The sequence below is a fragment of the Podarcis cretensis genome, assembly GCF_951804945.1.
Source record: "Podarcis cretensis genome assembly, chromosome: 10".
Lineage (NCBI taxonomy): Eukaryota > Metazoa > Chordata > Lepidosauria > Squamata > Lacertidae > Podarcis > Podarcis cretensis.
In genome coordinates, this window is record NC_137179.1 from 42,898,030 (window position 1) to 42,925,074 (window position 27,045).

At 40.9% G+C, this 27,045-nt stretch overlaps 1 protein-coding gene across 9 annotated transcripts in view; it reads right to left on the reverse strand.

Annotated features, from left to right (window-relative positions):
- NAV3 (neuron navigator 3) overlaps window positions 1-27,045 on the reverse strand; it is a 436,309-nt gene that overhangs the window by 17,049 nt on the left and 392,215 nt on the right. For 7 of the 9 annotated variants that reach the window (XM_079991796.1, XM_079991792.1, XM_079991797.1 and 4 more), the window contains 10 exons: window positions 20,918-21,001; window positions 18,914-19,025; window positions 16,266-16,387; window positions 15,704-15,724; window positions 14,379-14,551; window positions 11,044-11,197; window positions 5,792-5,966; window positions 4,377-4,474; window positions 3,653-3,748; window positions 1,440-1,608 (listed from right to left, as the gene is read on the reverse strand). In XM_079991796.1, coding sequence (XP_079847922.1) covers window positions 1,440-1,608; window positions 3,653-3,748; window positions 4,377-4,474; window positions 5,792-5,966; window positions 11,044-11,197; window positions 14,379-14,551; window positions 15,704-15,724; window positions 16,266-16,387; window positions 18,914-19,025; window positions 20,918-21,001 — 1,204 coding nt within the window. Of the gene's footprint in view, window positions 1-1,439; window positions 1,609-3,652; window positions 3,749-4,376; window positions 4,475-5,791; window positions 5,967-11,043; window positions 11,198-13,000; window positions 13,067-14,378; window positions 14,552-15,703; window positions 15,725-16,265; window positions 16,388-18,913; window positions 19,026-20,917; window positions 21,002-27,045 lie in introns of all 9 variants that reach the window. The other 2 variants (XM_079991799.1, XM_079991794.1) reach the window with 2 other exon arrangements.

Sequence of the window (27,045 nt, forward strand, 5' to 3'; positions counted from 1 at the left end):
TATCACACCAAATGACACAAAGTCTTTTTGAAGACCCTGAAAATAGAATGCCCCCATGGCTATATGAAATATTTAAAGTCCCTATCTGAAGTGATTGATTTGGAATTCTAACCATTCATTGTTATATTAAAGTCCTCTTCTGTACTGGTTTCAGATGCAAAGCAAAGCAAGTCATCATCAGTCTAGGGTGGTGAAGTGTTAAGGGTGCAAGAGTTCTTGAAACTACACAACTGCATCCTCTCCACTCATCACTAAATTATTCTCTATACACCCCCCCCGCCCCCAGTGTTATCACATTTACTCATGGTGTGGTAGACTGGGGTCATAGGGGTTAGGGAATGACATATTTAAAAGAAAGATGGCTGCTGCCACATAAATCCTTTGGATGAAAAAGGACCTTAACATGTACATGTTAACTATAAAAACACCAGATGGCTTGATGCAGATTTTGAATATGATAAATATTGTTACATGCCACCCTAATCTCTGAAATTCCAGGGGTTTCACATGCTTATCCCTATTCGTGTTTCCTTTTGGGAATCAGACATAGCAAATGTTGTGAGTGTCTTTATGATACATGGTTTGTTTACACATCTATACAACCCGAGCCTATGATGGAGGGGTTCACAATACTGTACAGTGGTACCTCGGGTTACATATGCTTCAGGTTACAGACTCCGGTAACCCAGGAATAGTGCTTCAGGTTAAGAATTTTGCTTCAGGATGAGTACAGAAATTGTGCTACGGCGGTGCGGCGGCAGCAGGAGGCCCCATTAGCTAAAGTGGTGCTTCAGGTTAAGAACAGTTTCAGGTTAAGTACGGACCTCTGGAACAAATTAAGTACTTAACCTGAGGTACCACTGTATTAACACCTCAAAAGGGTACTGCTTCTCCCATAACTTCAGCCTTCAATTCAAACAGAAATCGAACATTGCTCTCTGACCTTCTGCTTTTTCTCTAGTCTCCAGATCACAAAGCAGCAAATTGTGCCCTAAAAACTCAGGCTCTGTCCTTCTAAATGAGCGTTGGAGGAGGGGCCCCACCCATTTGTCATCTGGCACAGAGCACCTTTCTTTTGTTCTGTTAACAGCCCATCACTAGGCTGGCCTGGCTATTCCAGCAACTGAATCTGTGCTGGATACAGGAATTAGAAGGAGGCCCAGGCATTCAGCCTAACCCCCACCCCCCAAAAAACATCATAACAATATTTATGGACAGCTACCAAAAAGAGGTCCTGCTTGCTTTAGGGATCCCATAAATTCAGAAGCTCATTTTGCATAGTTAACTTTACTTATAGCTGTAAATTTAGTAACACAACTGGGATGCTACCCAACAGCATGCATGTGTTTGTAAGATAAAGGAATTATACTGTGCTAAAAAGAAGCTTCAAGGAGGAAAATACATGCAGAGGAAGGGAATAAAATATAGCATAATTTTACCTTTAAGGTTCACAGTGATTATATTATTATCTCCAACCAGATACCCACAAGGTAGCAATTCAGGCACTTCTTGGCTTTGGGATCGAATGACATCACCTATACAATAACTAGCAATACAGTCTGAACCTAAACCAAGGCTAGTAGCTGGATCCACTCGGAAAACATATTCCTGAAATGAGAAAAGACAAAATACATATGCAGCAGCCATTATATGTGACACAAGGATAGAAGAATTAAATGCACCCACTTGTTTAAATGTCACACTCATTTCCATCATTTACAGATAAAGAACACTCACTATGCTTTAGGTGTAAATGTCAGAAAGCATTTTTTTTTATATTTCCCACTGGGGCTCATACAATCTTCAGACATTTTGACATTTACCATAACATAAAATATATGAAATACTCATGAAGCAATGAATAAAAGGGAATCAGATTAAAGAAGAGGCTTAACAATACTTTAAACAAGAGAAGAGCTGAACTGAACTGGGCATTTGGCTGCACATTAAGTATACAAGTTGGCACATTGCCTATCTCGCTTCCAAGAGAATGTGTGGTTTGCATGCTGATGCTCATCCAAACATACATTCCAGCTTAGCAACTGGTTTTCTGAGATCATCAAAATTTAAGATAAAATGGTGCTAGCCATTTTATGAATAATAAGCTTCAATGGATGAAGGAAATTTTGAATATGTATGTAGTGCAGACATACCCCGAGAAAATTTTTTATGACATCCTAAAGAACACAGGTTCAATTTCTACACTATAGTTTCTCCCATATTGATGTGTAGATACTCACATTCCATTTAAAGGCAAACATTTTGTTTCTGTGTACATTGACCTCAATATATATGTATATCACAATTCTGATAGCATCAAGGCACAGAGGGAATAGCCCATCCTAAGCAGAATACACCCTATCTGTAAAATGGTTCTTACAAACTTGGATGTTGTAAAACTAATCAATATTTCTGGTCTAAGGAGTGACAAATTCAAATTTTACACTGGCTGTATAGCAGAACAATTAATTTGGCAGCAGATCTTCACACTGCCAATGACTCTGAAGAGTCATCAGATAAGGATATCCCTGGCCCAGAAATGGGGTCTTCACAGCAGCTGCATTTGTTTCTGGTTGGCTCCAGACAATCCTCTCCATCTTCCCCAGGGCAACACAAACAGAGAAGATGGAGATCCAGGCAGGAAGTTTAGAGCCACCAATAGAGTGGCTGGCTAGCTGTGAATGAGGCTGTGTGAAAAGGGTAAGTGCATGGAAACAGCTGCTCAGACCAAGCTTGACATGAGAGCCAGGAATGGATGTGACACAGCCAGCTCCTATATAAGCTCCCAATCTGAGTTGCTCCATTGCTGAAGCATCTGCTTCTACCCAAGCTCCAGCCTACCTGGCTTGGGGAACTGGGGGGGCAGAGCGGTAGCTAGGTGATCTTGCGCCCTGGCAGAACCATCCAGATTGCGCCCCCTAGCCATGGATAAATTAGCTCTTCTTTCCGCCTCTCCTCTAAATCTCCCCCTTCCACCCATTCAATTCATCCTCTATTAAAAACCATTTCTTATGAGGCAATAATCAATATTTATGGACATATTTTGTACTGCCCCCCCCCCATCGCCTGCCCCCCTGGTGGGGGCCCACCTCACCACTCCTTAGCTACAGCCCTGCTGTGGAGTTAGACTAAAAGTGCTACTTCAGTCAGCTGGCTGACCATAAACACTGCAAAATGTGAGGCCCCAAGGTGACCTGTATTGAATGGGTTGGAGTGCGGTTGTAGAGCAAACATGAGTAGGCTTCGTTTGGTCAGAATCAAGTATACACTTCCAGTAATTTACTTGGTAAATGAACCACTATAGCCGTTAGAAGGCCATGAAAATTTGTGTCCCAGGCTTTTTAGACTCGTCCAGCCATGTACTATCTGAAACCAAAGGGGCACATTGGTTGCCAGATGTGAATCATATTAGCATTATTTTCAGCTCTCCTACCCCACTATGGCATTTTGTTTCCTTCATGGTGGGAGAAGTAAAAAAAGGAGCCTCTACCTTCCTAAAAGAACCGATTCACTGCATACAAAAGCCCTCCTTTACCTGCCCTGATCTATTTGTTTTGGCAAAGCTGCGAGTAATAAGAAAATTAAACACCAGGCAAACATTACAAAACCTAGCCTAGGTTCATCTTTCTGAAGTGACTCAAAAAAGTCCTACCTTAAAGAGCCGTCTGATTACACCATCTAATACATCCCATTTTGTTTTACCACTGACTCCAATGGATCCTATCAAATATGCCTGCAGTTTTTGCTCCTGTAAAGAGATGAGGCATTCAGGGGAGAGATGTGGAAGAACTAACACAATTAAAGTATTATTTTGTAAGACTTACTGAATATTTTTCCCACAGAAGAAGACATTATCCTCTTTTGAGATATGCCACAGTTATCACAACAAAAACTGATGCAAACCTAATACTAATTAAGATATTAATTAAGATATACAGCTGTGCATGCAGATATTTCTGGAAACTAGTTCAGTGATGTGCCAACCTTTTATGTCATCTAATGCAAGATCTAAGGTTGAAATGGCAAATTTGTGGGGACTACTAACATATAGCCTACAATAGGCCTCTTCATTCAGAAGTAGCTTTATGGATAGGTAGGTAACTACGTTTCCTATCTAACAAAAGCATGCTGTGACATATATAGACCCGAACGTCTATGAAAGAGCAGAGCAATTTGCTGTTTATCATCAATTAGAGGCACTGCCAGGATGACACAAATATAGGTACAAGGTGCGATAAATTAAAAAGGCTGTGGTCAATGTTCCCTGTTGAACTCTTAATTGAATATACTACTGGGTAGTACAGCCTTTGTAACAGCAGAAACATAAGGACAATTATGATGATGAACACAGCAATAAAACCTGGAAGTCAAAGTACCTTGGATCGACCATAGCCCTTGTTTATTGTGACTATAATTTTAACATTCTGGCCTTCTTTATGGAGAGTTCCATCTGTAACATCTTCAAGTAAAATATCTAACAAGCAAGAAACAAATAAAACACCCTTTTAAAATTTACTTAGCTTGGCAAAAGAGACCCATTTGATTTTATTTGTAATTCTAAAGTGTACTTAAAAAAATATATAAGCCCAATATATATTCCAACTGCCACTTCTCCTTTAATCTTTTGGCAAAAGCAATGCATAATGTTTCAGGATTGATACACTACTGCCCAATCGGGGTTACACTAAAATCTTGTATATCAGAATTATTTTCTGTGGGGCAGCAACCACTTCTCCAAAAGCAAAGACCAAAATAAAAAGCTTAAAAATGAACCAAGATGTTCCTTTTCTGGACAATGGGTGTGACACTTTAGACTTCTCTCTGTCTTATTGGTTTGAGCTGCTGAGTCATTGCTAAAACCAGGCAGAGGTGGGAGCAGGTTAAGTTTCTCACAAAACAAATGCCTTGTATCCTGTGTTCTACAAGGGCCAGAGGGTTGCTTTTTATACTTCAGAACATCTATACTTTTTAAGATATAAAAACAGATGGTGCCTGTTCCATTCCATTCGCTGAATCTAGGGTTTTCCTGCAAGTTTGAAACTCCAATGCATCACCTGCGACTTTAAATAAGAGACTATTTTGGGGGTTGAATCCAAGGTCACCTGCCAAAGATTCTGAAGCCTTGGAGTCAACCTTGTGCTGCTGTCACCCTTTAAAGTCTCAGACATGGCAGAAAACAACTAGTGGTAGAAGAACCTACAGGGCTAGTGACAAGCCTTTATTTTAACATTTGCAGAACTGAACAATAAAACACCAAAACACAATTACAAATATTGGTAAATGTAAATATGTATACTAAGTGCACCGCACATCCTTTTCCTAGACATCATTTTTTCTGCATTTAAATACCACCTTTCTGCCAAGGCAACCAAGGTGGTTTTACAAACAAGTGGTAGAGAATATTCTCAAGCTGTCTCCAGGAGCAGATGACACTGTCTCCCAGAACTCATTATCTCCCACCTGGGCGTTACCATATTACCCCAGCACACTGGTAGTGTGGGAGAGGGGGTTTATGGGTTTGTGTTTTGTTCTTGTTCTTATCATGCATTTTGTGTTTTTATTTTGTATTTTTATGTTATCAACCACCCTGAGATCTTCAGATGAAGGGTGGTGTACAAATTTAATAAAACAAACAATTAAATAAATAGTGAACAACTTTCAAAATTTAGGATTAACTAGATTTCTCTACAGTTTGACAAGAACTGCATGTGCACATGCAAACAAAATGATCTGGTAGGGCACTTGAACTGATCTGGTAGGGCAAATTAAAACAATAACAACATGTATTTACCTGATGTCACTGAATCAGTGATGTTCAAGTTATTCAGAGAGAGACCTAAAGATTGTCGCGAAGAGGAGGACGATGTGCTGCTTGAGGACTCTGAGCATGGGCGGCCTGGCTTTGCAGTGTTTCCAGTCTCTGCCTTCAAGCGATCATTTTCTGCTTTCAATATCTCAATCTCATTCTAGCATTTAAAATACAAGAAATCAACATTTTAAGGTGAGGAACGGGGCATTTAATACCGCTGGGTGCATTATGGATATGCATAATTTGTTAGCTAGAAAACTACTTATCGGCAATGCAGCATTTTCTATGGTATGGTATAGCCACTGGAACTTTAAGTTGTTGTCATCTTTGGAACATGCCACAAAACTGTTGCGTGCACTATACAATTTTACCTCTCTAATTCCATGGCAAATAGACAACATAAAATCAGATCCCGAAAACTCAAGTTAGGCTGCATCTAGGTGGCAGTTTAAATGAACACATATGCACATGTACTTCACATTTGCACTGTACCCATATTCCAAAGGTCTCCTGGCTGTCAGAGTCTTTTAATACTGCAGTAAATGCTAGACCAGCATCAGCAGTGTAGCATGGCTGGCCAGAATAGTGCTACAATGGCACAAAATCAAGTTCAACATATTGCAGAGAAATGCTTCGTCAGCTTTCTGCACGCCGGGAGATAAGTGTTGATTCATACACGCTCATTGAAAATCATGACATATCATATTTTGCCACCACACACACACTGGAACACTGAAATCAACCATTTCTAGATCTCTGTGATGTTTGTTTTAGAATTCTATTCCTACTACTACATGGGCAGTTTCACAATACAGTGGTACCTTGGGTTACAGACACCTCGGGTTACAGACACTACAGGTTACAGACTCTGCTAACCCATAAATAGTACCTCACGTTAAGAACTTTACCTCAGGATGAGAACAGAAATCGTGCAGTGGCAGTGGGAGGCCCCATTAGCTAAAGTGGTACCTCAGGTTAAGAACAGTTTCAGGTTAAGAATGGACCTCCGTAATGAATTAAATTCTTAACCCAAGGTACCACTGTACAGTAATGGACAAGTATCTCTGGATCAAAACACAAATAAGCCTTTTTCAGGCATTCACTCATGCCGTTAATCACATGGCAGGGAACAGGAGGGCCAGATCCATTGTCCGGGCATGGAAAACATCTTTAAAGAGGAGAATTGCTGTATACATTTGGCTGTTCTTGTGATTGGGGATGTTTCACAGTCAGTAATAAAAGAGTCAAGATGCCAAAGGAATGTCACATTCCTAGTTAAATCTTATGCAGTGTTGAGTGATTACCAAATGTACAACAATAGCATGGAAACTGTTATGTACTGAGTTGAATAGGATCCAAAATGCAGCAGTCTGATTGGTCCTAGAACAATAGGATCCAAAATGCAGCAGTCTGATTGGTCCTAGAACAATAGGATTCAGAATGCAGCAATCTGATTGGTCCTAGAACAATGCAGCAGTATGATTGGTCCACAGGAGCCACCCAATCCAGCTCCAGGTGGAAGTGAATCCACAACCTGATTGGCCTACAGGAGAATCCCGGAATTAGCCAATCACGTGCAGCCCATTGTGTAAATAAAGAATATAAAGCAGATATTTTGGCGGAACTTTCATTCCTCCTCACCACTATGAGGTGAATAAAGAGCATGAAATCCACGCTCGACTCCGAGTATATTTCAGAAACACAGGTAGTTGTGAATTCCTTGTGAGGAGAATCAGAACTTACAGGGTTAAGCAGTTCTGAGTGACGTCTCACATTCTGAGGCGTGGCGATATTCACATAGGGGAGTGTTTCTCTGTGTGTCTTTCTTCTTTCGCTTTTACCGAGAAGCCGAAAGGATGCCGGCAAATTCACCGGGCTGATTTATGTTGTTATTGCACTCATTAAAGGCTTTTGGAGATAAGAGAAAAGCCTGCATTGCAGTCTGATTTATTCCCACACAAAGCGACAGCTTTTCCGCGCTGTGTAAACTCTGCTAAGAGAGCAGAGAAGCTGGAAGAGGTTTTTACCGGCCTGGACAGCAGCAGTGACGCAGCTCAGAAGGGTGCCGGACGCCATTTTATCTAACATTCCTCAGACCAAACTAAAAACAAGTCCAAATTTCCGATTAAGCTGTATGCTGATGCTCTAGCCTTTTACAGAAACCCTGCATTAACATTTTCAAAGTTAAGAGGAAGTAAAAATAGGATGTGGAGGGCTAAAAATGACAGCTAAGCAAAATTAAAGGGTCAATTAAGCAAGGAGCTAATTAAGCAGTTGGAGAATTGCAGCACTGCCAAGCACCAGATTGCTATGGTGACTGTTAAATTTGCTACAAAATTTGCACAACTCCTTGCAATAGTTTTTGGGGAATGGAAGAAATCCATAAAGTAAGGTCCAGTTTAGTGGTCCTCCAAGACTCTCTCAATTTTGGAGGGGCCACTAGGGGCACATCGGAAGATGGCTGACAATAACATCTCTCCGACCCACACGAGGTAATTCGGAATTTATGTGATGTGATTTGATTTGATTTGATTGGTCGGTTAATAAAAATTATTTTTTAAAAATGACTCTCTCAATTTTGATGGCAGCAGCAGCGAAGAAAGTGGACACGGCACTACATGATAACCCCACCCCCAGCTAATGTATATTGATCAGTTTAGGAAGGGTGCTGTGTGCCTGTGTGTTTGAGATTACACACACACACATACACAAATAAACATAGCCTGTGTGCTAGGCAACTTCCTAGATTCCTAAGTGATCACTCCCCTCCAAAGTTATTAAAACTCAACCCTGTTCTATAGCAACACTGCATTATCTTATTGTTGATGTAGCTTTGAAAAATATACCATGTGTCCCTTGGCAGCATTTCAAAGGAAGTTGCTGAAACAGTTTCTGACGGTTTTGCTTCGCCTAGTATTAGAATCTTTGCTGCTGTTTGTGAAGGCCCAGAACACCTCTGTTTCGCCTTCTTGGTTTATATGCCATTGCTTATTATATGAAATAACTGCTCAGTTCTGTTGGGGTTGCAAGCCAAACACTAAAAGTTTCCTTACATTATAGTGGCAGGTTGGAAAAATGTTTAAGATAAAGAATGATGGTGAACAGTTAAAATGCCCCAGTTTTATTATATGTGGATTTTTTAATCCACTTTTCAAGCCACAGCCCTCTCAAAGTGGCTCATAGAATAAAACAAAACAAAACAAAACAAAACACAATTAAATATGCAACACAAAAAAGAAAACCACTGGTGACCATGGGGTATGTCTTCTTAATGTAAAAGAGAAGACAGCAGCAACAGAGGAGGAAAGAGTTCAATTCCCCATTCCTGCCTACTCTAGTCCAGTATTAAAACACCCACCCACACCAAATTGATGTTATTTGCATTTTTAAAACCTGCACATTAAATGCAAAGGCACTTTTAAGTCATATCTAGATTGCCTCCAATTCACTCAGACATTTTGGCACCCCTTGTCTGCTTGGCTGGACAAACGACACCTTGAAACAGCGTGTCCTTTACAAACACAATGCAACCGTTCCAAATATTGTGGGGGGAAATCTACCACCCCAAAATAATCCAAGTACTCAGGAGGCAGTTTCACGATGCGGAAAACAGAAGATGCAGTATGCCAATCACACCTAATAATATTATTAACAAATATAATCTTGGTATGTGTAAAATATAATGGACCTCTGTCTTCAAGCCATAGTAGTCGCTGCTTCCGGTTTCTGTTTACCAGCCATATTAGTCTCTTGCTTGTTTTACTGCTATCAAGCCCTTCCTGTCACCTGTGCCGAAAGTTACAAATGGATCAGTCTGACCCTCCTCTTAGGCGTTAGCATTCTAATCAGCAATGTGTCCTTTCCTCCTGTTGAGGCTCCTAATGTGTTTCACGTGACCATTTTTACAACTTGCACGTACTCATTTAAAAACACAACAGCCAGAAACCTACAGTTCTGCAGCATCACAACAGCTTAGCTCACCAATCAACTGGTTTGTTTTTTGTCCTTTCCTTGGGATAAATCAGCAGTGACCAATCTATAGCCTTCCACATGTTGCTAAACTACAACTCCCATTATTCCTGGCCAAGCTGTTTGGGTTGATGGGAACTGTAGTCTTGAAGGCAACCAATTATCCACTTCTGAGTTACACTAATTTTTCAGCAAAACTTTGTACAGGGTGCTTTAATTTGACACTTTAACCATATTGCTGCAATCACAGCAAACACTCTAAATTGCATGATAGGTGAAACAATAAAGAGAAGATTGAAGTTTCTTTTTCAGAAGCATAACATTAACAGGAACCAACATCTTCAAGTAAAACAAAGCTGCCTATTTGATTTTAATACTCAGGGACTGGGTACATACATATAATTACTTACAAGCTCTGCTGAGTTCAAAGAAATATATTACTAGTGTCAGGAATTGGGTCTTAATTTCCTTGCATGACTCCACAGGGAAAATGTTGGGAAAACAGTGTAGCAGCTAGTTCATTTTATCAACCCCTGTAGAGGATGACCATTTGCATCTCCTAGACCAGGGGTCAGCAAACTTTTTCAGCAGGGGGCCGGTCCACTGTCCCTCAGATCTTAGGGGGGAGCGGATTATATATTTTTTCGGGGGGGGGGGGGGGGAATGAACGAATTCCTATGCCCAACGAATAACCCAGAGATGCATTTTAAATAAAAGGACACATTCTACTCATGTAAAAACACGCTGATTCCTGGACCGTCCCCAGGCCTTAGTTTGCCTACCCATGTCCTAGACTTTGTGACTCTGTTTACGAGCTTGGAAGTTTGACCACTAGAAAAAAAATGTTACAGAATAAAATAGCAAAATGGGAAATGGTAGGACCAAGGAATTAAGAGGCAAATGAAGACCTTCAGCTGCCCTGAAAATTTGATGTAATTCTTACTGAAGCAGCAAACACTCTTCTAAAGCTACAGAAGCCTCTCAGATTCTTTTCTGAGTAGGTTATCTCTTACTAGCATTTTGCAGTGGAAAAGACAATTATAGGGGATCACTGCCAATAACTGAGACAGGGACACTAAGCTAAATAGTACCTTTTAGAGAGAGGCATAAATCTAACGGTCTAATTCGGTTACTTATTACATTATTTTTCAATCCCACTAAAATCTCAGCTACATTATTTCTATTGATCCCATTCCATGCCTATGTTCAGCCCATGATGACTGCAGCAGGGATTTGTGGAAATGGCTTTTGTGAGTAATGCCGACCTGCATGCGGTTCATGGCTTCCCGAATCTGGTCAAGATGGTGTGCTGAGCTGAGGGCCTCAAGACGGATGTCTGTTAACTTGAGCTCTTTTTCCCTGAGCTCATTTTTCAGCTGCAGAATTATTTCAGCCTCTGCCTCTGTGCATTCACAGATCCTAAAAAGAATTGGAAAAGGTAGAGAGGCAGAAGATTAAAGGAACGCTCGCTTCTGAAGGCAATGTGCTATTATTCTGTATCAAAGAACAGAAAAAGGGTTGCTGCTGGTAGCTCTCTAGGAGCAGGACGGAGAATTTCATCAAAACTACATGAATGGGTTCAATTTAAAAACATGAAAGGGGGGAGGGGAATGTCCAGATAAAATTATAAGCTTGCCTTTATAGCTTTCCTAAGTAGTTCTAACATTTTCTTTTTGTACAAAGTGTAATTATTATGCATGGTTATTTCACTCCTCCCAAAGTAGAGAAGGGCTGTTTTTTATTTGCCAAAACAGTAGCAGCTTTATTTAACGTTTCATGAAAACAATGCAATTGTTAACTATCTTCCAAAATAGCAGTGATTAAAATTAAAGTATTGGAGCTGAAATGAAGTTAGTTTAGCTTTGCAATGTTCTCTGTAAAGTATAATGCAAAAGTATAGGGCTGCTTTACCCACACATTGTTATCTCTTGATTACTCCACATATGATAGCTGTTACTAGACTACTCAACCCCTGACTTCTAGCTGAATATAGGAACCATTTCCACTGATATATTATGGCAAGGTTGGCAAACATGGCACCCTCCAGATGCTGCTGTGCTTCCATATTAGCCCCAGACAACAGGGCTAAAGATAAGGAATGATGGGAGTTATTATAGTAACAACATTTGGACAGCACCATATTGGCTAGCCCTATATTATTATATTTAAGGTGATGGCTGGTGTAACAAATGCTATGGAATTTGATCTATGATCAGTATTTCAAAAAATGCAAGTAATCACTTCCCCTAAGGGAAGAGTTTCTCAGCAGTCTTCACGCAGCTGCTGGAACATAGGAAACAGTCTTGTGAAGACTACTGAGAAATGCTTCCCTTTGGCAGTGATTCCACATAGTGAAAGCCATCATATGGAACAGTCCCATCATGTGGGCTCTCCATCAGCAAAGATGCTCGTTGCTTGTCCCAGACCATTGCAGGAGCAATGGTTTCCACGTGGCTGTATAGTCAACTGAAGTGTCACATTCCCTTACAATTTCCACATTTTAGAGAAATATGTACTAAGGTGCAGAACAGATGATATTATCAATGTAAATATTTTTTCCTGACTAACTGCAAAGGCAAAACAACTTATTTGTGGAGACAGAGTGATACATTTTTTAAAAGTGGCGTTCTCTACTCTACTCTGCCTTGATGCTATTTTCTTTTGCTATGAAAGAGGATATAATCACAATCCAATAGCACAGTGGCAAAGAGGCTCCCTATTTTCTTCCATACATTGCAGTTTTCCACAAGCAAATGAAAAAAAAAATGCATGTTGCAAAATATTATGAGAAGCCCTTGCAAGTGAATCTTGATCATCCCCCCTTTTCTGAAACCATGTGAGATACATATTAAGATAATTCAGTTTTTAAATACGCCATTTTTTCCTAGATGAACATATTTGGGTGACAGCTGTGCTAAGCTAGAACAATATCTACCTACACTGCTCAAATTTTTCAGTACCACATATTAGATATCAAGGATGTGCATCCTATGGCCCTCCACCAGACAATCATTCGTGACCTCTAACCATGCTGGAACTGATGCGGGCTACAGGGCCCCCACCCACTCATACATTATTACATGTTAGTGTACATCCAGTATGATAGTGCTATAATGTTTTATATTTTTCATGGAATGACTACAAATGCCTATTGATAGGGCAAATGGGCCACTTCAGTCTAGTTCTTAGACATGTAATTCCAAGCCCCACATGCCAGTTTACCGGGATCTATGTTTGTAGATCACGTGGCCGTTTTGCCTTTTCTTTGGAGCCCAGATTTGGGATGACCTGCATATACACGCAATAGACAGACAGATGCAAGTGACAGAAAGTAAAGGAAATGGTTTAGAAAATGAGATCAGGTCCAAGGAAGAAACAAACTAAAAAAACAAAATCAAAAGGAGCACACTACACAGCAGAATGAAAATACAATGATTTTTTTTGTGGAAGGTGTGAATGGAATGATAAATCAAAGAAGCAAAATATGCCAAAGCTTACATAGATTTCATTTATCCCAAGTACTATAGGCAGACTGCAAATAAAAAGACTGACAATGCACTCCAGTCTGCTCCAGTCTCATTTTAAAATGCTACACTTGAGGACTAGGAGGCAAAACCAGACACATCATTTAGGAAAGCAGATGTTTAGATGCAATAATATTTTTGAGAATATATTATATTTTGACTGGCCAAGCCACAGAACACCCTGCAGGCTGTGCCTTTAGGATGTAACTTGATTATCAAAACCTTAGCTAATTGGAATTGCAAGCATCTAACAAGAATAGGAATGTGCATTCTGTGGTGGTAACAATGAAACTTGATAAAGAATTAGCTGGCTCACTACAGGAAGTGCTTAAGTATTTTTTGACACGGGTCTTCTTGTTTGGCTAGTTCATTAATTGTTTGGACTGGAAGACATGCTCTCTGATTTCATCTTTTACCCTGTTGCCTTGAGCTTGTTTCCTCGTGTATTTTGTACAGTAATGTGACACATCTTCTCTTGAATTGTTGTGCCCTTGACCTCTCCTCTTTTTATGTTTGTGTGTGTTTTCATATATAAAATTTATTTGTTTGTATGTATGAATAACATCCAAGGTCACTTTATGCATTGGATGAAACGGGCTCTGTCACAAAAACTTACAAAGATGCATTCAATAGTCTTTTAGCTGACATTATACATATATATATATATATATATATATATATATATGGCGCAGAGGTGCCTTGGGGGCAGGAAAAGAAAATGGCAGAGAACAGTCATGAGCCAGGTATGTCTCCCCTCACCAAGAAAACATGGAAAGGAAAAGAATGCAGGATCAATGCTTTTTTCAAGGTAGCATGAAGTGGAAAAGCAATGGAAGCAAGAGTTCCTCTCTGTGCAGTTTGAATACAGCTACGCACAGGATGATAAGTAACATTTTCCAAGGGATAATTTTCTAAACAGCAAATTAAGGTCTTAACCGAGAGAGTGGTTGAGAGGCAACAATTAATGGAAGTACAGAATTGAAAGTTGAGAGGCAGTATTTCTGAAATACCAATCACTATTTTGAAAATTGCTTCTTTAACAAATGGCTGTTCTCTAAGAAAGAGGGAAAACATACGCGGATGCCGATTGGGATGGCTTTATTGATGTAGACCCACAATCTCCGGAACTGTGGGGTAACTTGGGTGAGGATGGAAGAGATGAATCTGTGACTTCTTCTATATCAGAATGTGAGGAAGGAGGCTTTGTGGACTTCTTCTTCCCAAAGGCCTGTTTGAAGGAACTTCTTAGCTAGGAAAGAAGAAAGAAAATTAAGATTTATTTGGATTATCTCTGATCATTTGGTTCACTTTACGTTTTGTTGAAAAGTTAGTTTGCAGATGCTAATCTAGCCACTGCCTGTGGTTAAGTGTATAGATTAAGCAGGGTATTAACATGTGCAACACAGTATCTTTAAGAACACAATAGAGTGCTTTTTAAAAAATCAAGTGAGCACAGCGCAAACATTGAACGCTATGGAAAAGGTACAGGATCAAGTGGTACAGCTAAACAGATGCTCATTTAAAACCCTACACCTCCTGTGGAAATCCCATTCCTCTGACATTCCCATTAAGGTGACTGGTCTTAAATAGCCACATTGTTTAAAAATTATTGACTTTCAGAAGACATTCCAATCAATGTGATTTTGTGCATCATTTATACAAAATTGTTTTTTTTTCCTTTAGAAGTTTGACCCTATTATTTCTACAGTAGCATGGATCAGAAATAAGCATATTTTAAGCTGTTATATGATGCTTGCCTTTTTGCTGACAAGAAGCTGAAAGGGTTGGGGAAAGAGGAGGTATTTGCTGCAGTTCTGTTTTAAAGAAGCAAGTTCATATGCATAAGCACTGCTTTTTTTTTTTTTTTGCTCTAGAAGTTTTTTATCCATTATTGAAAGGGACAGAATAGCCAAAGAGCCATTTATTTCAGGAGTAGAGATGGCAAACGTTATGGATGCAATGAGCACTATGCAGTTATTTTCGAGTTGTCAAAAGCGTCTTACGAACATACAGAGGGGGGAAGTGTGTTCCCCCCTCCCCCAAATAGTTGCTATAGTTGCTTTGATTACCCAAATGTTTCTTCTACTAAACATTGGAGCACATAATCACTTTGTTCTATGAATATTACTTCAAGAGCAGGGAGTGTAAGTACTGATTGAGTTACCATAATTTATATTCATTCTACTTTATGAGTTCTAATAAGAAAGAAATGGATTTTGGCGACACTCCCCCTTTCTAGATTTCAAAGTTGGAGGTAAAATGAATAGAGAAAAAACTAAGGAGACATAAAGAATAATTTGTTTTAGAAGGGTACAAAAGCCTACTGCCAAAATGAATAGCAATCATGCCAAGATAGAGTTCTTTGAGATGCATGCCAAATTTTCCAGGGATTTATATTCACCTCACTTCCTCTAGAGTTCACCTTGCAGAAACATGAAAGAGTGTGCAATTACAAATCAAGGGAATGAAGTTGGAATCAGTATTTTTAAAATATTACCTGCGTAATAAACATATTTTAAACAACAAAAGTAAATTTTCCATTATTTCACTAAAATCTGAAGCCCTTGTGATAGGTGTATGTTCTTCTCAAATCAAAGACTTTATATTTATCCATCTTTAAAACATTTCCATTGGCTTTCTTTCTAAAGCATTCCAGACAGTTGACCTATTTTATAGAATGAGTGAGAAAACTGTATCTATCTATCTATCTATCTATCTATCTATCTATCTATCTATCTAAGCTTTCACATGCTTACACATCGATCTGAATATATTTTGTTTGCCAATGCTCATACCTCACTAGGTGCAAACAAATCCATATTTATCTAGCCACAGTATTATCAACAGTAATTATACAGAAGGGCACCACTATAAGGGTTATTTGTATGTGCCATTGTGTTATCTATGAAGAAGGAAGCCATATAAAAGTCTATTCAATGCATTTAAATATCTAGAGCACTTACCCAGTTTTTCTTTTTCTTTTTCTTTGAATCAGCATCATTACCACTGCCCATACTTGAATGGCTGGTGCCACTGTTGATGCTGGAAACACTTTCGGAGGAATGTTGCCGCCTTATTCGTAGATCTATAATATAATAATAATAATAATAATAATAATAATAATAATAATAAATATGTAAGTGCCTTAATTCCCAAGGGACCCCCCTTTTCTAGAGTTTAAAAATGTCATGGAATGCCAAATCCCACTAAAACTGAGTGCTCTGGTGGAAGCTGAATAGGATTCCAAAGGGAAACGCAAATAAACTGTTACTTGTAGAAGTGACTATGGAAAATCTTTTTTCTGGTGGGACACTCATTCTCAGTGTAGAAGCCACCTATTTGGTCTCCACCATCTCCCCAGCCAGTGTCTTTCATGTGGAGTGGAAACAACCAGCATGGGAAGAAGCAAATACCCTGGACAACTAGATAGCGGGCAGGGCCGTCTTAAAGATATTCGGCGCCATGGTGCAAAGATCCCTCTGGCGTCCCCTGCCCCCCTTTCCCCTTTCCCCAGAGTTGTTGACCTTTTTTTAGGGAGGGAACGCCAGCAGCGGCGGAGGGAGCCTCTTGGGATGGGACGGTGCTGCCAGCGACGATCCCAGCTTTGTGGGGCTAGAGGAGGCAGCAGCGGCTGGAGGGCAGCTCCTCTGGTGGGGAAGAGGTGGAGGCAGGCCGCGGCACCTCCTGCCTCAGCTGGCCGCTTTGTGCCATGGTGGCCACAGCAGGCGGAGGCTCTGGCTGTGGCGCTGCTTGAGCGAGGCATGGCAGAGGCAGGCAAGTGTGGTGAGCCAGCTGGGGGAGCCGCCCCCATGGAGATCCGCAGTGCCTGATGCCTGGCTCGAAGACGAGACAGCTAGCAGGAGGGGCGCTGTGCGCACCTGCGCCTCAACCCATTGGGCAAGCGAGCACACCGAGCGAGTGAGAGTGCGTGCGCCGCTCCTGCCGAGTGTTGGCTCGGTTTTTTCCTCTTTAGCTTTCTGGCGCCCTGCAGAATTCGGCGCCTGCAGGCTGAGGGGAAAAACCATGCCAACGCTCAGCAGGAGTGGCACACGCACCCTCGCTCAATCAGCACACTCGTTCGGTGTTCCCCGGACTCTCGCCTGGTGCCCTCCAGAACCTGGCGCCCTGGCACCCCGCACCACTAGCATCTCTGGGTAAGACAGCCCTGATAGTATGGATCAGTACCTAAGCAACACAGAAGTTCTTCCAAAATCAGAATAACTTTTACCATGAAAACACTCTTATACTTATTGTTCAATCCGTAATTGTGAATTGTGGAAAGAACATAGCAGTACAGTGGTACCTTCGTTGACAAACAGCTTGGCTTCCGAACAAATCGGCTCCCGAACGCTGCAAACCCAGAAGTGAGTGTTCCAGTTTGTGAACATTTTTCGGAAGCCAAACATCCGACACAGCTTCCGCTTGAGTACAGGAAGCTCCTGCAGCCAATTGGAAGCCGCGCTTTGGTTTTTGAACATCGGACTCCCAGAATGGATTCTGTTAGACTTCCAAGGTATGACTGTATGACTTAAAACTAATTTATTTTGGCTGGAACTTTTTCCCACTGCTATGAACAAGGTGCACATGCAGAACAGCATTAAAGGGGCTATCAAGCCTTAGCCAGTGACTAATTCCTCAAGAGAAGTCAGATAATTCTGTGGTTTATAAATGACACATGGAAGTTTTCCAGCTGTGGAAACTAGTTCTGTCCTGAAAATTTCTCTAATAATTCTCTAATAACTATTAGCCTACGTGTTGTGTTTGTATTGTGGCTGAAAATTTATCCTACATGTTTTTCAGCCATTCTCCATCAATTAATAACAAAAGAAACTGCATAAGAATACTGTCAAAAGGGGAGGGGAATTTTCAGTGCAGTTTTCAACAGTGGGATTTATTTATTTTTTTGAGCTTACCTTACTTTCAAGGTGGCCAAGGGGGGCTGCTGTGAGTGTCCTTTATTTCACTGTACCAATCGTCTCTCCAGTGATCTGCACTCTGCAGCCTTCCTGGGTGCCCAGGTTTCCTGAAAACCCCATGACATCCTCAGCAGCTGGGCTTTCCTGTAAGTATGGGAAGGTGGGGAGGCTGCCTACTTTGCATCTGATAGCTGTTCATTCCTTTTAAGTGCAGTATTTTTTATTATTAAAGAGATAGGTGTACCAATCTTAAGTACTTGGTAGCCAGACTCTCAGGCTACCATGCTTCAATTAAAGCTTAGTGGACTCCCCTGAGGTCTTTTCAGATTAGCAAGGACAGGCAACCAGGCAGACTTCAGAGTGCTGGATAGAAGCTGAATGGAAAGGAAAAAACACACACCACCCATGGCCACCTTGCAGCAATAGAGTAAGCTCAACCCTGCACCAACCAAAGAATGAATTCTAAAGTACTCTGGGAAAGAGGGAGAAAAATGGAATATTGCTTTGCAGAGGGAGAAATGTTTCGAGAAACTGGAGGACAGGATTTGGCACACAGCACTAGTGGAAACACCACAAATACAACTAGATCAAAACTTGAGAGAGAGGCTATTCTTCCGAACAACAGAAAGCCAGTAGCTTAGCACTTCTTTGGGACAAAAATGAGTTCCCAGTGAAAAAACAGCAGCAATCCATACCTTTATGAGTGTGGTCTGGGCCATTCAAAGCTCCTTGAATAGCAGCCTGCGCAGCTGAGTTCTGGGCTTTCAGCATTTCAATGGTTTCTCGTAGTTCTATAAGTTCTGATTCCTTTGGGAACAGTAGAAAAAGTCACAAAAGTATCAGAGTAACTATGGTTTCCACCCCCCACTGGGGTCAAAATGCACTTTTTGCATTGTAATTTGGGTGAAATTCAGGTGAAAACTAGGCATCATGTATGCTTTTCAACTCAGCTAATACAGTATGTCAGAACCATCAGGTTAGAAGCTATTTATCTCTATAAAATACTGCATAACAAGAATTTTGAAGAAAATAATACAAACATCTATTAAAATGTATTTCATTTCTTATGAGATGAAGCAATGTAACTCATCTTTTCACTTGGCAGGGGACGGTTTTAACAAGTGTAATGCACAGTTTTAATTTAAACTGCATTTAACATTTCTGTTTCTAGTTCTCATTTTATATAATGAGGATTAAAGCTACTGAAGGAATTTGACCTTAGCAGCAACATGGAAGAAGAAAAAGAAAAGCTTATATGCTCAAATGTCTGGGAAAGCTTATTGAAGTCAGTGCCAGTGCTATAATCTCTTTGAGAAAGGAAGCCCGAAGCTTTATAGAAGATGAAAAGATCAAACTGGAAGAAATTCCTTTTGAGAAATTATTATTATTACAGTGGTTCACTTGTGTGTCCTTAGGCAGAAGGTGAATTTGTAGTAGATCCCTGGTCTGTAGTAACTTTGGTGTAGATCTGCACTTGTATATACTCGTGTTATCTCAATGTAGAATTTATAGGAAGTAACTGGTATTACCACCACCATCTTGGTATTACTACCAAGCTACTGCTTTGCACCTGGCTTCTTCCCCAGCCACTTTTCTCCCCAGCGGACTCTAGGGATCTACTAGCAGACAAAATAGATCCTACAATCCTGAAATAACCTATCCCTACAGGAGCAACTTAATTGAGTACGTAGTCACAGCACAAGAGAAGCTAATGAACATGATCCTCACACATGTCTTAATTGGAAACAAGAGGTGTGCAAGGAAAAGTTATTTTGCCTTTGCCTTCATTTCATTTTCCAGTTATTTTGTTTACAGTATTAATAACCTGCTCCTCAACAAATGGTCCCAGGACTAAATAAATACATCATTAAAATCATAAATTAAGGGGGGGGGAATATAATCTCATATACATAAACATTCTACCCATCATTAAACCATCAATTTGAGCAGCATTCATTCATCCATCTGCACTTTTCAATGGAGGATCCTGCCAATTCTTTTCTGCAACCTGTAGCTTTGATGTTTCTGTCCAAATGGTATGAAATCATATTCAGCATTAGGAAAGCACTGTCCACACATTTATTTTTTTTGCCCTCATAGCTTGTTTTCAAACCTCATGGGCTAAAACGGATCATCGGATTTCATTGTGACAGCAAAATGATTGACAGACAGGAGGGCCTATGGAGATGAGGACTTGGTCCATCAGCCAGATCCAGTTTCCCAACCCTGACTTAAAAGTATTGCAAAACAAGCAAAGTCAAAACCAAATCCAGCCCCAGCTGCTCCAAGATAACACTTGCTACTGGCTCGTTTTCCTATCTTTGTAATATCTCTTCTTTCTAATATTTAGCGTTTTGACAATGCTGGCAGACTGGAACAAGCACTTCACTTGGTTTATGACCACCTTTTGTTGCTTAATCTTTCAATACAGATTAAATTCAGAGTCACAAATGTTTTAATTAAAATCTGGAAATGAAAGATTTTATCATCACACTGCCCTCTGATATAGCTTGGCTAAATCTGATGGTGTGCAACGTTATTCTTATTGCGTTTTCACGAAGCATCGATAGTCATAAGAAAAAATTGATGCACCTGCCTGTTTATTCTTACAGCTGTCCTTTCATTCAGCCTTCAATACAAACTTTAATATAAACCAAGAACGGTTTTCCACATTAAAGCATCTGCTGTTTCTAACATACCTTTTGTTCAGCTGTCATTGTTAGGCTTTGCAGCCGGCCCGTCATATTTCCTAAGCTCTTTTCAAAAGCTGCTACAAGATGGGCCTGTGAAGAAGATGGGGTGGTGGGGAGTCAGTCAAATGTCAATAGGTTTCAAATGCACTATACAAAATCTATACAATATGCTTGAATGTACTTCTGCTTAACAAAAAAACACAACCCTACATGACCATCACCATCAAAAGTTACTTCTATTTAAATTCCTAATTGTTCTCCAACCTCCTTGCACTTTCCTATCTGCATGAGGCAGACACTACTCCCAGCTGTCCGTAGTACACAGTGTCAATTCCAGTTTCTCTGTAGAATTCTGTGGCTTTGGGGCAATACCAGATCAATTGTACAGTTGTGATGCTTTGCCCAGTACAATTATTTGGGCATTCTTTAACAAGAACATATTTCACCTGGACTTGCTATAGAATAGCAACCCTTAAATATGGCAGCACTGTACTTGATTGTGCCCTACTCCAAACTAGAGGTCTGCCAAAAGTTCAGTGTTTCTAGTTTCTGCTAGAAATGGTTTTTGGGTGCCTAAAGGAGCACCCAAAAGTGTTGGAAAGATTTGTCGAGTGAATTTCTTGGAAAGCCCCCCCCCCCCAGTCCTATTGAGAGTCGGGCAGCACCCAAGCTTTCTGGAATCTTTTAAAACCATCTTTCAAGCATTCCGAAGTTCACGAACCTGCATTTTGCTCTACAAATCCTCCTCAGAACATTGTTATATCTTTATTCAAGGGCCTTCTGGGGAAGAATAATGGCAGTCAGCAGTTTGGAGCACCGCCACCAGCAGCAGCCACAAAATTCAACTTTTGCCACCCCAGGCACAGCAAAAAGTTTAAAAAGAGGGGAAAACATGAAAATAGAAATTGCCAGGAGTGCACAGCTGCCAGCATGAAATAGTCACATGAAATGTTTTAAAGGGTTAAGGTAAAGGTAAAGGGACCCCTGACCATTAGGTCCAGTCGTGGCCGACTCTGGGGTTGCGGAGCTCATCTCGCTTTAGTGGCCGAGAGAGCTGGCGTACAGCTTCCAGGTCATGTGGGCAGCATGACTAAGCCGTTTCTGGCGAACCAAAGCAGCGCACGAAAACACCGTTTACCTTCCCACCGGAGCGGTGCCTATTTATCTACTTGCACTTTGACGTGCTTTTGAACTGCTAGGTTGGCAGGAGGAGGGACCGAGCAACGGGAGCTCACCCCATTGCGGGGATTTGAACCACCGACCGTCTGATCGTCAAGTCCTAGGCTCTGTGGTTTAACCCACAGCGCCACCTGCGTCCCTTTAAAGTGTTACCTGCTGAAAAAAAGTGATTAAACCCCTCAGTGCATTTTTACGATCCACATGGCCCAGTAAATTTTGGGGTGGGGGAGAGAGGGAATGTCATGGTTCTGCCTAAAGTGTGTGTTTAATAATTACAATAAGAGTAACTTAATCACCAACTAATCCAATTCAAAATGCATCCTCTGCTGTTGCTTTCACATTTTGTCCTTCCTCTAAAATGTGCATTCAGAAGATTTCCCCCACCCCTTTTGCTTTATTCAGTAAGCCAGTTTAAAAGAACCAATAATTGTGTGCAGAAGGGATACATGTGTCTATTTTTATGTTTGGTTGCTGGCTAAATATATTTTGTATGCACTTTCCAAACTAATAAAGCATTTTAAAGTGGTGGTGGGGTGTTGAATTTGATAGCACAAGAAGTACGAAAACCCCCTCAGATATAGAAAACAATCATAGTGTGAAATATTAATATAATCTCACAGCAGGAAGAAGACTGGCTATGCTTCTGTTTGCTTGCTTTAAATATGCACGAGTCGGGTTGAAAAAGTCCGCTCAGAAGAAGGTAACATAACATGAGAATTTTATTTTCCCTGACAACTAACAAGCATTTTGAGGCTAAGGGAAAGGTCATCTTAAGGCAAGTGAACAAGTTAGGCACGAAGCTATATGATAGCAGTCTTATGTATTATGACCATCTGAATCCACTTCCTGTGCTGATGTTATTAAAACTGAATGCTTTTCAATGAATAAAACCTAATTGGGGATTATTCTGTGAACAGAGAAATATACCTGGTCCCATAATACCTACTGGAAAAGCCATCAGGTGCCTCACCTGTTTATACCATGAAACTAATGTGAACCAAACACTCAAGGCATATCCAGGAATATGAAGTCTTTATTTGTGTGATCTCCCCACTTTGTTGGAGAGGCCAGTCTGTTTGGAAACCATGGTTGCGTCAAAGTATAGTGGCAAGATTACTACGTGGGACCACAACTATGATACATCAATTCTGAAATAATTACACTGGTTCCAAGTATAAGCCAGTATGCACCAATCTCTGGCCTTCTCCCACTTGGATGTTTGATCTCCCTTCCCTCAGCACCCCATCTTAGCACTATTCCTTACAATAAATAAGACCTACTACTTTTAGTAGATGTTTGCAATTTTTTAATATATATATAGAGAGAGAGATCATCAAAGGCCAGCAAAGCACTGAGCTACCTTGTGCAGATCCTGCTTCATCTCAAACAAGCCCAAAATTACTCTGAGTCAACCCCTAGTTGAGCTTGGGATTTGACCACATCTCATGTATATCCCTAGTTTCAAGTCCATTTTTTAGCATGGCTCACAGAGCTCGTTTAACTTTAAAAGCCCTAAATAACTTGGGAATCAGTCAAACCCAGGAACTGTGTGGACCACTTAATCGTGCAAGAATGTTCTAGGTATTATAATTTTCTATTTCTATTACCATCATCCCTGACCACTGGTCCTGCTAGCTAGGGATCATGGGAGTTGCAGGTCAAAAACATCTGGAGGGGCGAGGTTGAGGAAGTCTGCTCTAACCACCTTGATCCCAGTGACAGCAAGACAGCAAGGCTACTCTTATCACCTCCTTCCCAGACCCAGCATCATAAGCACAGGAAGACCCCACTTCAACGTCTTTTTAAACGACCTGGACAAGAGTTGACAGGATGCTTATCAAATTTGCAGATGACAATAAGAGGTGATGTGGGTGGCGATGGCAGGTCCAACCTCTTTTGGACTTTCTTCTCAGGGATATTTGCATGGTATAGATTTTGTTTCGTTTTCAGCAACAGGTGAAAATCTTTTTAATGAGCTCCAGGATTCCTGGGCCTTGGCTTTAATGTTGTTTTGCCTCGTGCTCAGCTTTAAATTTGTCAGTATCTGTTCATTTCAGCCTTTCCCAATGCAGTTCCCAAAGACTTTGGACTACAATTCCCATCAGCCTCAGCCAGCATGGCCAATAGTTAGGGATGATGGGGGTTGTATGGGAGACATCACATTAGGTTCATATTGTTTTCATTGACTTTATGCTGCATTTCAAGCTGCTTTGGGAAGCTCTGTGACCTGAACAGTAGGTTAATAAATGCCCCCAAAAGCAAAGTAACTAAATCTGCAGTTGGGTACACAACTACCTCACAAGTTACACTATATGAGTATTGAAGAGAAGAAACCTATTGCTACTCCATATATAACTGCAACACAAAAAAACAACCACACAGAAATTACACAATGAATTTTTGAGCTTGAATATCTCAAAGGAACAGTCACAGATCTGAAGAGAAGAAAGTGGATCAGAATGTACAAATGCACAAGTTAACTTTGTTGACAAATAATTTCTCCTCCTCCTATATTTAAGTTCCCCAGTAATGTTTGTCAGATACAAAGGAAAATATTGTTTTGTCCAGATAAATATGACATTTAAAGGTAGGGAAATTATACCAGAAGTTGGTTTTGTCCAGGTAACTTGAGTTCTGTGTACAGCTCTGCCTCCCACCCCCATAATAAGCTTCCTGTGATGCACTATAAAGGTGATGGGCTTACTACTGTGCCCAGATCTTCACAGAATGATAACTATGTCAAAAATATTGATTTTCAGAAGTCTGTGATAAAATGCATGTTCCCTGTGCACTGACATGCTATAACTTTGAAGTACGAACATAACTGTGTCCGAATGATGATAGATCTTCCTTTGTTTCGCTCAGATATATTCTGCCAAGAACATAAATGGAAGCAGACTTTGCAGTATCTAAAGTCTACAAACCACACTGAATACAATCAAATGCTTCCAGGAGGAATATGCTACAAGTAACTCAGTTGTGGCACTAATTGAGGAGTATGGCTGCATTCCAGAAAAGATGGGGAAGTGGCATATAAGGACAATACTAGGGTCTCTATAGCCCTACTGGTGGCTCCAATCCATAAGACCATGAAAGAAGGAAGAGGAAGAAGAAAATCATACTGGCACACTCTAACCCAGGCTTCCTCAACCTCGGCCCTCCAGATGTTTTGAGATTACAATTCCCATCATCCCTGACCACTGGTCCTGCTAGCTAGGGATCATGGGAGTTGCAGGTCAAAAACATCTGGAGGGGCGAGGTTGAGGAAGTCTGCTCTAACCACCTTGATCCCAGTGACAGCAAGACAGCAAGGCTACTCTTATCACCTCCTTCCCAGACCCAGCATCATAAGCACAGGAAGACCCCACTTCAACGTCTTTTTAAACAACCTGGACAAAAGAGTTGACAGGATGCTTATCAAATTTGCAGATGACACCAAACTGGGAAGAGTAGCTAATGGTGCAGAAGACATAATCAGAATTCAAAATGACCTTAACAGATTGGAGAACTGGGCCCAAACTAGCAAAATGAATTTCAGAAGGGACAAATGTCAGGTTCTGCACTTAGGCAGGAAGAACCAGATGCACGAATATAAGATTGGGGACACCTGGCTTGCCAGTAGTACATGTGAAGAGGCTTTAGGGGTCTTAGCAAACCACAAGCATCAACAGCAAAAAAAGCCGATGCTATTATAGGCTGCATCAACAGAATTATAGTGTCCAGATCAAGGGAAGTAATAGTACCACTTTATTCTGCCCTGGTCAGACCACATCTGGAATACTGTGTCCAGTTCTGGGCACCACAATTTAAGGAGGATATTGACAAGCTGGAACATGTGCAAGCAGAGTGACCAAGATGATCAAGCGTCCGGAAATAAAGCCTTATGAGGAACAGTTGAGGGAGTTGGGTATGTTCAGTCTATAGAAGAGAAGACTAAGAGGAGATATGATAGCTATCTTCAAATATCTAAAGGGCTGTCACTCGGTAGATGGAGTGAGCTTGTTTTCTCCTGCTCCGGAGAGTAGGACTTGAACCAATGGGTGCAAGTTGCAAGAAAGGAGATTCCGACTGAACATCAGGAAGAACTTTCTGACAGTAAGAGGTGTTTGACAGAGGAATAAACTCCCTCAGGTGGTGATGGACTCTCCTTCTGAAGCACGTGAACGTAAGCAGGTACTCGCTTGGTGTTAAATAAGGATCAGGCAGACGCAGCCATGGAGAATAAGAAGGTGAAGTTTATTGCCGGGCAATAAGGACCCAGTTTGGAATCTCTTCCAAAAGGAACTGGGACCCCGATTGACAGAAATCCAGAGGTCTTTATACCTGAGCAGATCACAGCAAATCATAGATCATGAGACAACCATGAGACAGTCACGATATTGCCAGCGAAAATTAGCCAGTTAGCAAGCTTCTTGCCATGCTTCCAGCTCCTGGTCAAGCACTGGTCAAGCACTGAGTTCTAGTTCTGCTTTCCGATGCTTGCAGTGACGCTCTGTCTAACCTCTCCCCTAGTTATGACAGGACAGGGAGTTTGGAGATTTTGTGGTTTTGCTCTTCCTGTTCTGTGTATTAATTTAGCCTGTATCTGAGGGGATTTTGTACCAGAATCTCTGATTCACGTCTTCCCCTTGTCCAGGGTACACTGATGTTTGTAGGGGAAAGGTCGGCTCCTAATTTTGCTGTTTCAAGCAGTATGCAGTTAGCTAAGGCACAGCTTCCCTTTGATTCAAAATGGATTATAAAATACTGTAAGCCCTGATTATGTGTGAGCATATACGAATATATTGATTTCTGATAACTGATTATATGAATAGCATAGGGGTAGCCCTTCTTCCTTGCCTCACTTCCTTGGAGGTTGAATAGCCATCTGTCCTAGGTGCTTTAGTTAAGATTATGCATTGCAGGGGTTTGGACTAGATGATCCTCAGAGTCTCCTTCCAACTCTACAATTCTTT